This window comes from Calidris pugnax, unplaced genomic scaffold, assembly GCF_001431845.1.
Source record: "Calidris pugnax isolate Ruff unplaced genomic scaffold, ASM143184v1 scaffold148, whole genome shotgun sequence".
Lineage (NCBI taxonomy): Eukaryota > Metazoa > Chordata > Aves > Charadriiformes > Scolopacidae > Calidris > Calidris pugnax.
The window spans coordinates 4,465,447-4,480,628 of record NW_015090926.1 but is presented as its reverse complement, the minus strand read 5'-3'; the positions used below and the strand labels follow the sequence as shown (position 1 = coordinate 4,480,628).

The following is a 15,182-nucleotide window of genomic DNA, read 5'->3' as shown; positions in this document are numbered from 1 at the left end:
CCCCCGGGGTGGGTTGGCGGGGCCGGGGTCGGCCGCGGGCGAAGGGCGGGGGCCGGGGGGTTGGCCGGCTCCGCGGGCCGTGAGGAGCGGAGCGGGGTGGGCGGACAGCTCGGTGCCTTTTTGGGAAGGGGAGGGGGAGGAGGTGTCGGTGCGGTACCTGGCGGCGGGATGGGGAGAACCCTTCCATCCGCTTTTGTCCTTCGCGCAGGGCTCAGACGCGCCGTTCCGTCGTGGGCAGCCATGGGTAAAAGGCGGTGGGCACGGCCATTGGGGCACGGCGAGCTTTTTTTGGCCTCGTTTTGCGGTTTATTCCGTTGGTGGAAGCGGGACGGGCAGGGGGGTGGGCGTGCAGCGTGCTGTGCCGGCAGACGGGCCGGCCGGGCCCCTCAGCACAAAGAAGTGTCTGGGGTGGAGGGCAGCGCTCCTGGAGGGAGGGCGACGGGGCATCTCTTAAACCGCTGGATTCGGGGCAGTCTGCTAACATCCCCAAAAAATGGAGTATCGATTCCGTGTGAAATCAGTCGGGGCCGGGGAGATTGCTGACTGCGTTGCAATCAAGCCAGGAAAGAAGAACAGCAGCAGCATCCCCAGAGCTGAGGATCAGTTACACACAGAGTAGCCAGAAAATGACCTGTCAGGGGCTGAGATGGGAGAGGTGTATAGATAGGGTGGCCTGTGTAACATTTCTCTTTGTTTTAGTGGTGTTTCCCTGAACCTGGGGGCATTACTGAGTATTGGTAAGCTTTGAATATGGTCGGGTTTTGACACTTTTATTGTTGCCCCATAGTAGTTGATTTTTGTAGTTGGCCACTCCTTGCACAAGCAGGAAGACCGGGGCAGATCAGTATCGCAACCACAGTGAAATAAGTGGTTTCCTTTCTGATCCAAACCACTTCTATTTAGTGCCCTAAGCTGAAAAGCTGCTCTTTACAGTTGTTTTTGTGTTGCATCTTTTCTTCTAAGTGTTGTTTCCTCTCTGTCTATTTAAGCTGCTCCGTTTCCATCTTTTCTGCATCCATTCTGCATCACTTCTACTCTGCTAGCAAGCCAAACTTTTCCTTTTGGCCTGGGCTATCAGAATTCCTGTAGAATCTCCCTTTGTTTTGTGCATGATGGCAAATGATGAGAGGCAGCTAAACCTATCGCTTTCAACAAGTTTTGATTCAACCAATAATAAGAGTATTCTTGCTATGTTTAATTGGTCTTTGGCATAAAGATTTGACTTACGTAAAATGCATCTTTGATGGTTCAATATGTGAGAAATACACATTTTTGTACTGGTTGGTTTGTTGGTTGTCTGATTCTTTTCTGTGGAAGGGTTTCATCCTCCTGGCAGTTGTAGTTAGAACAGATCACACCTTCAGAGGCTTAGCATACTGAACTTTGGTACAGAATTTTTTGCAAACGCTTTCAGATCTCTACGAAGTTGAAGTAATAAGTTGTGAGAATATGGAGGAGCTGTTCTGACATCTTTGAGTGGGATATCTAAAAGTTCAGAAGTCAGGCTTTCATGAAACATTCAAGCTTGTGACAAATACAAATGTTTTTATGTGATGTGTTTGACAAGGTTTGATTTAGAAAGGAACTTGAAGGTTAATGAATGTGAAGGTTATCTGTTCTGTGGCTGTGCAGAAGACACTTGTAACACATGCCAGATGTCAGTTTCTAGTAGTGTTTGCCAGTTTAAAAAAAATACTGCCTTTTTATCTTGAAGGGAAGACAGTGATATTTACCAGACAGATTTTTCTAGACTTTTAAGGCTGTTCTGACACTCCTGTTGAAGGATGCTAATGGTTCATTTTGCAATTTATACTCTGTGGTGGCTAAAGAGTTGAAAGATGCCCTGTGATAATGCAGTCTTCAGGGCTAGAACTCAGTTTTAGCTGATGTCATGACATGTGCTGAAAAGTTATGTTTCTGCTGGTGAGATATTGGGGGAAAAGTAAGGTCTACAAGCAAAGAATTTTGTATGGGAAAGATGCATTGAAAAGTTATTTCACTTTAAGCTGGGTAATTCTAAATGACCAGCAATATTTTGCTTAATGAACTGTATAATTGCTAGGAAGGAAAGCAAACACGGGGAAATCAGCCAAAGTAGTTATTGTTTGAAAACTATAACAGTTGTGCTTTAAGACTAGAAATGCCATTCATCAACAACCGAAAAGGCATGTCTTTCCTCACTGCAAAGTTGGCTTCTTATCAGAATCCTGGTTGACATGGCACGGTACAACTCTTTTAAGTTTTTAGTCCCCTAGGCTAAGCTACTATAATATGGAGGGTCAGAAAAATCTTAGTTTCAGCACAAACATTTAAGTGGCACAGTTCTTGGAAAATAATTCCAGCCCCCATGAGAAGATTTAGGTGACTACTAGTTGGCTAGCCTAGCTACACAGCATTTCAGGAAATGTAAGTGCCCCTGTGAGCAGCACTGACGAGGTGTTTCAGTAGGCAATGCCACTAAGGGGGGTTATTTCTGGATTCCTGTTGGTTGGAAGTGTAGGTGTCTCGCTGGTTAAGATTTTGCACATTAGGTACCTGCCTTCTGCTTAGAATCAAGAGCAGCAAGCCCTCTCCTGTAAAAAGAAACCCAGTGGCCACCTTTAAAGAAAACTAGTGGTGCATAGGGAAAGCGAAATTGGATTATGGTAGCCTAATGGTTAGAAGAGTTGAATGGGACAGGACAGATACTGTTTCTGTTACCTCAAATCTCAGTGGTTTCAAGTCCCTGTTTTCAGTTTATCAGAAAAATGTCCTAACCACCAAGCTGAAAGAGTGTGGGTAAAAGCACCTGTACGTATACTTTACTGCTGAAGATGGAGGGCAGGTAACACTGCAATAGGTTTTTTTGCCCAGGAAATACATTTGGAGCAATGTGGTGGGTTGACCTTGGCTGGCCACTGGGTGCCTACCAAGCCAGTCTGTCACTCCTCTGCCAATTAACAGGGCAGGGGGCGAAAATATGACAAAAAGCTCGTCAGTCAAGATAAGGACAAGGAGATCACTCACCAAGTACTGACACCAGCAAAAGAGACTCGATTTCAGAAAGTTAATTTAATTTAATGCCAGTTAAACAGACTAGGATAAGGAGAAATAAGAAAAACACCTATCTACAAACACCATTCCCCCACCCCTCCTTTCTTCCCAGACCCAACTTCACTCCCAACTCTTCCACCTCACCCCTGCAGGCAGCGCAGGGACACGGGGACTGTGGTCAGTGCAGAATCCTCTGTCTCTGCCACTCCTTTCTCCTCACGCTCTTCCCCTGCTCTGGTGTGGATTCCCTCCCATGGGCAACAGTCCCTCATGAACTGCTCCGATGTGGGTCCTTCCCACAGGCTGCAGTTTTGACTAGACCAGACTAAAATGTTTCAGTTGGAATAGACCTATGATGGTCCAACTGCCTGACTTCCTCTGGGGTCACCAAAAGTTAAAGCATCTTATTAAGGGTGTTGTCCAAATGCCTCTTAAACACTGACAGGCTTGGGGCGTTGACTGCCTCTCTAGGAAGCCTGTTCCAGTGTTGGACTTCCCTGTCAGTAAAGAAATGTTTCCTAATATCAAGTCTTAATTTCCCCTGAGGCCACTTTGAACTAATCCCATGTGTCCTATGGCTGGATCCCAGGCAGAAGAGATGAGCGCCTCCCCCTCCACTACCCAGGTCACAAGAACGGGAATTTTGCATCATACTACTAGAAGTGAACTGCTCCAGGGTGGGTCTCCCATGGGGTCATGGGTCCTGCTCCTGCATGGGGTCTTCACCACTGGCTACAGCTCCTACCAGGAACTCCCCTGTGGTTTTCCCACAGGCCTCAGCTTCCTTCAGGGCACATCTGCCCGCTCTGGTATGGAGTCAACCACTCTTCAGCCCATGGAGATCTGCTCCACTGTGGACCTCAACGGGCTGCAGAGGGACAACCTGCTTCACCGTGATCTTCTCCATGGGCTGCGGGGTAATCTCTGGTGCCTGGAGCACCTCCTTCCTCTCCTTCTTCACTGACCTTGGTGTCTGCAGGATTGTTTCTCTAATGTTCTATCACTACTCTCTCTCAGCTGCTGTGCAGCGATTTTACCCTTTCTTAAATACATTCTGGCAGAGGCACCACCAGCATCACTGATGGGCTCAGCTTTGGGCAGCAGCAGGAGCTGGGTGAAGCTGGTTCTATCCAACATGGGGGCAGCTTCTGGTGTCTGCTCACAGAAGCCTGCAGCCTCCCTGCTACCAAAGCCTTGCCATGTAAACTGAATACAAGCACTTACCTGGCAAAGAAGACTCACAGCTCCTCTTTGTTCTTCAGAGGGTTTGTTCAGGTCTCAGTAGAGTAAAACTGAAGGGTGCGTAGTCTCTTTTGGAATGGGAGCTGCTGTAGTTTTTCTGGTAGAGTAATGCATAAAGTACTAGATAGTAATGCTTTTGGAACACTGTACAAAATATTTGCGGTGTTTCTGCAAACAGAAATAAATTAGCATGTTCACAGTTGTCATTTAGAATAGATTATTGCTCTTCATCTGACAGTCCGAGAGCTGTGCTTGGCTTGTAGGTACAACCAAGTGGCTGGCTAAAAGCAGCAAAGGCTACTTTTCATCTTCTCTTTTGGGAGGTACTTGTCACATCATCACTTCCTGACAGATTTTGGAGACTGCCCTACCCCATTGCCTGTAGTGGAGGAGATTGGGACTGGCAGGTGGAGCTAGTAGTGATGACACATTGGACTGCGTGCCGAGATGGGACAAAAAGGTGTAGGGTTCTTGGTGCGGGGAGAGGAAGGTAGTACAGATGTGGCTGTCCTGTGCAGGAGTGCAGCAGAGCAAGTTGTGGTGCAGTCCTGGGGGAGTCTGGCAGGAGGGTGGGTGGGCTGCAGCCTCCTGGTTGGAGCAGATCAAGTCAGCTGCTTTTGAATGGAGTAGAGGGAAAGAAAAGGGCTGTTTTTATTTTATTGAATCCCTGTGTGGGTGCCTGCCACGTTTTGTCCATTCCAGACTGCCTGCCAGTGGAGAGGCGAGTGTGCAGTGGTCTGCCCTGCTGCCTTCTGATACTTTGCAGATTAGCTGTCTTGATTGAGGGTTGTGGGGTGGGGGGGAGGCAGAACAGATTAAACCTTGCATTTGGTTTCCTGTGAAAATACTTAGAGAATGAAAAAGAAACTTTGGAAAAGCTTGGTTTGATGTGTAGGTTACTTATGGGGAAAGATTTCCATAGTTCTTTGTGGCTGAGGGATATTGGCACAGAGCTGCTCTGCATCTCTTTTTAGATTTAGACCATTTCAGTAATGGGCTGAGAGCTGCTACTCAGCACCTCCAGGATGTGTGGTAGAACAGAACGACGTCTCTGTGTAAATCTTAATGTTTTGTATTACTGACTTAGTGACCCAGTAGACATATTTAAATTGGAGAGCATATGTGTCTTCTGCTGCGTAAACCATGGCAATAAACAAATCGTGTATGGTTTGCTCGCAGTGTTGTCTTTGGCAGCTTCTGTGTCTTGATGTCCTTACCCACTTTTTTTGTCTTCTGCCTGTCCTGTCTCCTTTCTCTTCCTGGTCATCTGTGAGACCTGAAGGAAATGCTGTTCTTGAGCACGTAATTCCAGAGTTTCACATTTAAATCTGAAGTATTAATAAGTTCCTTTGAATCACCTGTGGAAAGCTGTTACGCATCCACGCAGAGCTCTTGGGATCACAGTCGCTGCTGTCGGCTCTCTCAGAGTTCAGACTCTGAAGGTTCTTCCTTTTTCCCATCTCCCCTCTGCTTCTCCTTTGCTCCCTCCCCACTCTTGTTGCTCCACAAACTGGCTTTCTTTGGTCATGCGTTGTACCAAAAATTGTGTTGCAGAATTGGAATTCTAAAAGAGATCAAGTGCCCCAGCCAGAGAGAGGCAAATATTTTTGCTCTAAAATGTATTGTTAATGGTATAGCAGTTCTAGCAGGAAGATGTTGAAAGCTTTTTGTCATCTCACCAAGACTGCCTGAGAAATTGCTATTAAAATCATTCGAGTTTTAAGTACTTAATTGCAGGAAGCTGGTAACAGATGCGGTTTGAATAAGCCTACAGTGGCAAGAACTGAAACTTTAAAAGGAGCAAGGGTGCAAGGGGGTGGGCTTTTTTGTTGTTATGTTTGTATGTGTACAGAATGATGTAACAGATGAGCACCACTGACACGTTTTGTACAGTTAGCTGTTTGTTAAATTCCACAATGTAAATGCCACAAAGTGTTCTACAGTTACTTTGTTATAATGGCATTTCCAAAAGTTGTTTCTCTGAGTGGTTCGGGATTGTGAAATGTTTTGTAGCTATTTAATGTGTGATGTGTTCGTTTTTCTCTTGAGACAGCAGATGAGAAGCGTTTTTACTCTAGTTTTGTTCCATTAGTTTCCATTAGAGTGCAGTAGAGGCAGCGTGTGTTTGTACTTCTAATAGCTGTAGCAACAGAGAAGAAAACCTGGTAAAACGCTTCTATTTATATAGGAGTTGTGTATGTTTTTATTAGTATTTGGAGCAAGGGTGTTAAAACTTTGAGTCCATTTGACACGGCTGTTGAGACCACTGCTGCTATGTTGAGCTGATTCGTTGCTGACAGTTAGTGGAATGCTAATCTTAACGGTCTAAGTAAATATGGGAAACACCAGGGCTGGATTCCTGAGCTGCTGAAAAATGTGTAAGGAGGGCAGGAAAACTGTGGGAATATCTGTTAACACTTGGCGAGGGCTACATTTTGGCTTATTCTTTTAGACTATGCTTATGGAAGTGTAGAAGTGTTCGGCTAGAAAAAAAGCCTGCAGTGCGCTGCTGGAGTGAACAGTGGACTTGAGAGTGCTGAGCAGGCGACCAAAATTTGTGATTCAAATACAGGCCTATTTGTACATTAATGTTAAGTTTGTCTGTGTGTCATTGTATATATTTAGACTGTTGTTTTGCGTACCTTCCACTAGTAAGTAGCAATAGTATCAGTTAAATTTAAGGAGTTTTACTTCTTTGCAGTGCACTATTTTAGTGCAATCTAACTTCTGAGGGAAAAACTGAGATCAGTTCATTTTAAGATGAGAATGTAAAATTAACAGATTCAGCATTTTCTTTAAATATTTTTTCCCCCTTTTTTTTTTTCTTTTTTGGCCAAGATGTGTCATATGGTAGTCATGAATACAAGGTTTTAGGACAGGTGGAATAAACAGGCCATACATTTGATTGGAAGTCCTTTTGAGAAACAACACTGTTAGTTAAATTGTTGGGTTTTTTTTCAAATTTAGTGGAGAGGGTTTTTTTTATTATTTGTGAGCTGTAAAACAGAAGCCCTGTGAAGGAAACATAATCTAATTCATTTCAGCTGGAAAGGTTGTTGCATGGTAGGAGATAGTTACTTGGATATTCTTGATGCTATCTCTTTAGAAATAGGTCAGTGTCTATGCCAACACAAAGTTTGGGTTTTGTCATGCTGACATTGCAGTCTTCCATGGTTGAGGCATGCATGTAATCTTCTGATCTTCACTGTCAGATGAGGCTTATGCTCTTGCACTAAGTACAAGAGGATCTAACATAAAGCATCTTAGCCCCTATGCTGCTGCTGCTGCTGCTCACCTCTTGATACAGAAAAATAGTACTGGGGGGACTCTTCCCTGTTGCAGGGGCAACAAGATGGAATTCTGCATAGGCTACAGCGTGTTAAAAGTTTCTCCCATCAGCATTGATAGTACTTCTGGAGTGGGAAGGCAGCTCCACCTTCTTGCTCTGCCATTTATTATTTCTGCTTGGTGTACAACCTGAGAACCACGTTTTTATCCAGGTGTGGTCTTACTGCATTTTTGACATCCGATAACTGTAGATGTTTTCAGGACACTTTTTTCTAAGCCATTCACTATAGTTGCAGTCACTTACTTGCATATTTCTCTTTCCGTGTCTCTTTTCTTGGACTCCTTTTATTTCACACACCACAAGAAAGAAGGGGATTCTTCAATTTTTATAGTAGCCGAAGCATTCAGAGGGAAATAATTTTAATTGCCATCTCTGAAAGCATTTATTCTAAAAAATAAATAATTTATTCATTATACCCTGATTCAAATTTATGCTAATGACAGTAGCTTACAGCATCTGCTGGCTGGGAGATAAGCTGGTAACCATCAGCAGTCAGAATGCCAATTTATATGCAATTCAGTGTGTTCCTGCAGCAGTTCACAAGCCTGAAAATTGTCAGTATCTTTCCTTGATCCTGTGTCTGTGGTCTTATTTTTACATACTGACTGAAAACTCTGGGGCCCAGTGGGAATAGCATAGAGTGGCAATTTAGTAATTCATCCACCCTCAGACAGGTGAACAACATAATAAGTCTTGAAGAAAATAATCTGTTAACTCCAAGTAGTCTATGCTACTGTTCAAAGTCTCTTTTCCACAAGTGAAGCTCCACTTGACAGGTCTACTTGCCATGAGTAACACCAGCACTCTCCAGATTCTCGAGTTAGGAAGGTAGAAAAACACAAAGTTTCAGAAAGTTTTTTTAGGGAATTAAGCTTGTTGGGCTTTGTGTCATTTGTAGACAAACATGTTGTGCTTTCCCTTCAATCTTTATTTGGGTGGTTTCTGTTTGCTTTGAGAAGTAATCCCTTTGGGTTAGAGAACCTTAGGTAGTGGCAGAGATCTTCATGAAATAAATAGTTATTAATTGCACACAAACGTCACAACTTCTGTTGCTCTCACAAGGTGCTACAGGAATAGGTAAGGGAAAGAAAGCTTAAAAAGACTCTTTTTATGACCTGCTTATCTGCTTCAAGTGGGTGCTTTTCCTTCTTTGAGAAAAGCTTAGGTTATGAAAAGCTGTTAAAACACTTTTTTCCAATTTACAGTCGGGATAGTGGGAGGGGAAGCTGATGCAAGAGGAACTGTTCAACTTCATTTTCAGGCTTTACCAGCTTTTGGGAGTCTTTTTTGTTTTTAATACCGTTTCAAAATTCTGCATTAGTTGCCAGTGAATGTTGGCAATAACCTCTGCCTTTCTGAAGCTTGGTAGAAATAGGATTTGGAAAGCTTGCTTTCTTCATTCTTTCATAAACAGTATTGATTTGTCTCAATACCCGATTTCTAACTCTCCTGGGAGCATGATGAATTAGGTTTTTGAAATTTTCATTTTGTTCTTGTTGCTTGAAGGACAAATGTCTACGGTTTCACATTCTAAGGGAAAGTAATTTTTCATTAGTAGATTTGAAGGAGAGCAGATATATAAGAAATAAATTTTAGAAATGAACATTTTTAATCCCCTGCTGTCACTCCAGCATCTTTATGTGTCTGTTGTTTGGACTTCAGCTTCTGAAACAGCTGTATTGTTTACCCATGCTTAACCTATTGCTCCCAGACACAGAACAGATTCTTTCTGGGTAACTTTTGCTCTGTTTACTATCCTTTTTCACAGGAAGCTGAACGGTTGATCACCATTGGGAATTTACTATTGCTTCATTTTGTTCATGGAACAGCCAAAGTCGTTTTGATGATATTTAAGGACAAATTCAGTTCTGCTGAGACATCGTTTTTGAGTGGCACTTACGTAATGATCTGACTAATAAACAACCTAAAGCATTTGATCAGATGAGCTTCTAAACAACTAACTGCTTATTCATTTTCTAAGTAGTAAGAATGGTATAAAGCCATGCAGAACTTGCAGCAGGAACAGTTACCTAGTTAAAATAGCAGATGACTGAGCTCTGAGTCTCTGTTTCTTTATACAAGTTATTTGGCCAAGATTTTATTTTCACACAACTGGTTAAAAGGGTCCAGTGTGTGTTCACTTCACTGGTATGTTAATGCTTATAAGTACTTTTGACAGAATGCAGTACTAGTGTACATTGTAAACATTATTTTTTAGTGTAAAAATAAAGCAATGCTGCTTCAGAAATATATAAGCAAATACAAAGCTGGCACATACGCTGAAGATTCATTTGGTTTTTGAAAGAATAGTTGACTATTTAAGAATAGTCCTAATGTGGAGGTTTTATAGTTCTAATTAGCATTTTTGTCTGTTTGCCATTGCCATTTGATTAGGAAACTTTGGGGAAAAAACAGCTGATTACAACAATGGTGAGAGAAATATCACAAACATTGGGGAAGATTTTTGTTGGTTTATTTTTCAAATAAAAGATATACTCTGCACGTTACCCTTCTTAAGCTGGGAATGAAATCCATGTGTTAGTTTTTACTTCTGTGAGTTTTGTTGCCTATTTTTAAAATGTCTGTATCAGTAGTTTGAAAATATCTTGAAACTATCCCCCTTCCTCTAAACATCTGAAAGTGTAGACTGTGTAGTGTGCACGGTTTTGTTTCTGATGCTTTGCTCAGAGGTCTGTAAATGTCCAAATACTTTTTCTAAATGAGGAAGATCTATTTTATGTGCCTTTTATCAAATGTGTTTTTTCTCTTTGTTGTTTGTTTTGGAATTTCTTTTAGGTTAAAAAGTTGTGGGATCATCTCAGGGAAGCAGTAGCCTATCGCGAGTTTCTTGGAGCAGCAGCTCAAACCAATGATGAGCAGATGATACCGGTTAAACAGTGCCTGGCAGACAACGTCAGCACAGTGGCAACACTGCACCAGCAATATCAAAGAGCAGGGGACTTCTGTGTTCCCGGGACAGCGGGAAACATGCCCAGTATCTCAGCTGCCAAAGTGGCTGCAGTTTCTACATAGGTCTCTACAGATCTTGTAACCATGTCTGTTAGTGCAACAGAGAATGATCCGCCTAGATTCTTCGTGGGTGGAGAAGATGGAGAAGAATTGTTGGATGCGGCCAGGTCTACGGATTACGAACACTTCTATGACCATGGGGAAGAAGAGGAGGAAGAGTATGACTCTGTATGTACCACAGGGGCATGTGTGTACTATTCTGTATGTTTTTTAGCATTATTTTACTTTGAAATGGCATGAGATCACAGAAGTCTAATACTGAAATGGTGTTGTGAATTGGGGAATTGTCCATATTCAGGTAATGATGTCAGTTATGTTTGGAAATGCAGCACACTTGAAAAGTAAGTATACCTTGAACTTTGAAGTAGGTGGGCTTGACCTTAATACAGAGTTTCAGCACAGCTGAGGTTAATGTGCCAGCTTTTCAGACTTGATTTATATTTTGGGTATAACTTGTTGGCATAACTCTTCATTTTATTTATTTGGATAATTAGTAGTGAAAAATGATTGAGAATTTTTCTTTTGTGTCAGTTTGCAACTGCTCTGGAGTTAATTTTTGATTTTTCAGTTTGAACAAACTCAACATGTCTTTTTTCATCTTACTGTTGTTTTCATTAAGATCTGATGTTTTCATTCTTCTTCCTTGTCTTGGTGTATATAAAGTGCATGCTAAATTAATCTTAAGTTATACCTTAGTTTATTATCCTTGCAGAGAGTTCTGAATTGTATTTTAGCACTGTGCTTACAAATTTTTAGTTTAAGACGAACTTAATTTTATTATGCATGAGTCATGTCATTTTTAAGCTGCATTTTGTTGTTCTTTTACTCTATAACATTTCACTTTAGGGAATAGTCAGATTAAATTTTCACTGATTGCAAGCATGTCTGAAAAATATAAATGCAAGAAAGTGTTAATAAAACACTGTGATTAAAAGTAACTTGGAAATGCACAGATGTAGTGCAAAAGTAGCAGCTCATACAGCTCAATTCAGTCTGTGTATGTTAGCAAGGGAAGGTAATTGGGTATGTTTTAAAAGAACAGTAAGTTGAAATAAAGGATGGTTGGGTTTTTTTGTTTCTTTTTAAACAGAGGAGTAGGTAGGCTGTTGCACTTAGGAATACCACTAGGGATATAAATTTTTAAAGGCTTATAACATGAAAGAAAATACAGAATATACAGAAGAAAAGTGAAACTCAGAAGCTCAGAAATCCCAGTTCACTTACAGTACTAGGTAGTAAGATGAGAAGCCTTGTCAACTACTAAGTAGAGGTAGAAAAATTAAATAGTTTAAAAATGAATTGCAGGTTAATTTCAGAGTAAGCCATATGTATGATTTAATTCAGATTTGAGATTTCTGACTAAAGATGGTGATCCTATGTTTGTTCCTGATACAGTACTCACAAAAAGTAGCGTACAGCTATTGAACAGTTTCATTTTTTGAGGCATTTTTCCTAAGGATGCAGTGCGGTGTGCTGCATTTTGTTACCTGCTTGCAATTTACCTGATTAAACACTAAATTAAAGGTCATATGTGAATTTTAACAGAAAGTGCTTGCTCTAATATTGTGCTGCTAAAACTCTGTTGTCTTCTGAGAGAACTTAAAAATAATAATTTCTTTTTTCCTCCCCTCTTCAGCCACCAGAAAGACAAATCGCAGTTGGGATTTGTTCAATGGCTAAGAAATCAAAGTCCAAACCAATGAAAGAAATTCTTGAACGCCTCTCCATGTTTAAGTACATAACTGTGGTAATATTTGAGGAGGATGTTATTTTGAATGAGCCAGTAGAAAACTGGCCTTTATGTGACTGTCTCATTTCTTTTCATTCTAAAGGTAAATCTTCTAATAATACCATAAATATTTTTAACTTCTAAATACCTTAGCCAGTGTGAGGGTTGTTGAATGTTTTTTTGTCTTTTCTTTCCTAGGAAGCAATTTGTTTGTCTTATCTAAAATAATACAACTGTCTTATCTAAAATAATACAGCTGAGTCTTAAAATACAAGTTTTTTTTTAATTATACTGTTGTCATTGTTTGAGAAAGGCCTGTCTGACCTAGTATTTAAAATAACTATTCCATTGGTAAATATTTGTGGAGCCAGTGGAAATGGTGATCTAATACTTATGTGGTCCAAGAACTGTGAAGGCATGCTGCTTTCTCAGTGGGAGTGTTGGGTCTCTGGCCACTTGTTCATGTATCTCTGCCAACATATAGGGGTTTTTGTGGGCCTGGCAGCGAACCAGATATGGTTAGGCTTAAGTTAAAAATCCTATTTTCAGGCAGGAGCAATAAAAGCCTTAGTTCTGGTCCCATGGAAGTGGAGGGCATGTGGAGTGAGGAGGAGGGGACTGGAGACAGGACTGCTGCTTTTGCCAGCCTATACTGAAATTAGGCAGTGGTTTTATGATCATCTTATGGTTATGTTATGTGTGTCTGTAGTTCAGGGAGCATCCTCCCACTTAACCCATATCTCTGGTTGTACTCTAAAGCTTGAATATGAAGGGTCCAAACTATTTACTGGTGTTGTGTTTTGTAGTTTTAATTTATTTGCCTTAATAAATATTTTAGGATTTCCACTGGACAAAGCAGTTGCCTATGCAAAACTCAGGAATCCATTCATAATCAATGACTTGAATATGCAGTATCACATACAAGACAGGTAAGTAATGCTAATTACCGGTAAGCAGCAAACTACTTTTAACTCAGAGACGGTGAGAATCTTGTCATTGCATAGCAACAGTTCCAATGTATTGTACAGTAGTATAAATAAAATTACAGTGAATGTTAGGCTTTGTTAATGTATCCCTAGTTTTCTGGGATATGTCTTTAAGTGTGTTTTTTCTTTTACTGCTATTTTATTGACACATCTGAAGACTTACCAAGGTAGAAATTTGGTGATACATTTGTCTAAAGCTTAGCAGATAAAAAAGTTTAAGCTCTGAAAATCAGTATAGCATAAGTATGTATAGCAACTGCACTACCTCCAGTAATTGTAGAATTCATGTGACTTACTAAAGGTTTTGTTTTTCTGTTAAGTGGATACTTAACAGACATTGTTGGTATTCAAAGATTGTGTGGTTATTCAGAGTGAATTTTCTTTTGGAGCTGCAATCATTCATAGCAAATATTAACAAAACAGTGTTCAGCAAAATACATAAACTTGGAGCCGTCTAAACAGTGAGCAGACTTGCTATTTTGGGTGCCTTCATTTACTGTCCCATATAAACTTTTTCAACTCTTCGTGTTAATAGTTTCCTTTAACAAGAGAATTGTTCTACGTAAATTGCTGTTGCACTGCCAGAGTGGAGAGGACAGGACTGGCATAGCAAATTACATTTTTGCTGACATAGATGAGATCACTGCAAACATACACCTGTGTCAGTGACCTTTAAAGCATTACATTAACGAGTATTTTATATGTATTCTTATCCTGTGTAATTCAAAAAAAACCAACCCAGTATGTGTTTTTCTCCTACTTGACTCACAGCCTGTAAAATACAAATATTGGCAGGATTTGCTGTCTCACTGTGCAACTTTTGTTCTTCTAGGAGAGAAGTATATGGTATTCTTAAAGCTGAAGGCATTTTACTTCCTCGCTATGCAGTTCTGAACCGTGATCCGAACAATCCCCAAGGTAAGAACTGATGACTAAAATATCGACCATTGGCATCTCTTTTTTTCCACTGGAGATCAGTACATACGTAGTGGAGACCTAAATTTCACTTGCTAGACAAATAATTAATTTGTGTAGAAGCTGATTTCTCCTTCAGTATTTAAAGTATCGTTGTGGATTAACCCCTACTGGCTGTGGGGGCAGTATGTGAAACAGAAAAGGCATTGAGGCTCTGTAAGCAGTGTTCAGCAGTAACTAAAACATCAAGACTATTTTGGTCATAAATTCAAAACATAGCACAGTACCAGCTGCTGTGAAGAAAATTAACTCCATCCCAGCCAAAGGCAGTACATGCATGCCTCTGAAAAGCATGGTTCTGAAGCTTGGGGTCACAATCCTCTCAAACCCATCATAGAAAAACTGGAATATAGGGACCTGCAGACTCAAATTGAAATTCTCATATGCCGCCAAAGACAGCAACATTCGCGATGTTACATTACTGACAATAATTAGTAATTTTACTTAGGAAATTAATATTGACAGAAACAACTCAGGCCATTGAATACTTTCCCTTCTAAGTATAAGCAACTATGGAAGGGAAATCTAGCCCAGACAGATCTGCAAGTGACATACTCTGAATATAAATTGGAACTAATTTTTTCTGTACCTAAAAAGAAACTTAACAGCTTTTTCTACTAAAATGAAGACTTAAAGCAACAATAGGAGATTGCAATGACAGATCAAGACCTAAGTGTAAGAGATAAGAAAAAAATAAAATTGAAATATTACTCTGGCGTAGCTCTTAAGAGTTACAAAATTTTAGGTTAAAACGTCTGCATAATCTCAGGGAAGAAGGACTGACTCATGCTACAAAGGTCAAATAAAAGCTGCTCCATGCAGTGAGCCAGTAGTGAAG

General features: G+C 40.8%; 1 protein-coding gene across 10 annotated transcripts in view; it reads left to right on the top strand.

The window, feature by feature from the left end:
• Positions 1-15,182, top strand: part of PPIP5K2 (diphosphoinositol pentakisphosphate kinase 2) — a 55,896-nt gene that overhangs the window by 1,050 nt on the left and 39,664 nt on the right. For all 10 annotated transcript variants that reach the window (XR_001413078.1, XR_001413077.1, XM_014951476.1 and 7 more), the window contains exons 2-5: positions 10,421-10,822; positions 12,291-12,486; positions 13,222-13,312; positions 14,202-14,287. Coding sequence is in view for 8 of the 10 variants with exons in the window: in XM_014951476.1 (XP_014806962.1) it covers positions 10,679-10,822; positions 12,291-12,486; positions 13,222-13,312; positions 14,202-14,287 (517 nt within the window). In the remaining 2 variants the exon portion in view is untranslated. The remainder of the gene's footprint in view (positions 1-10,420; positions 10,823-12,290; positions 12,487-13,221; positions 13,313-14,201; positions 14,288-15,182) is intronic.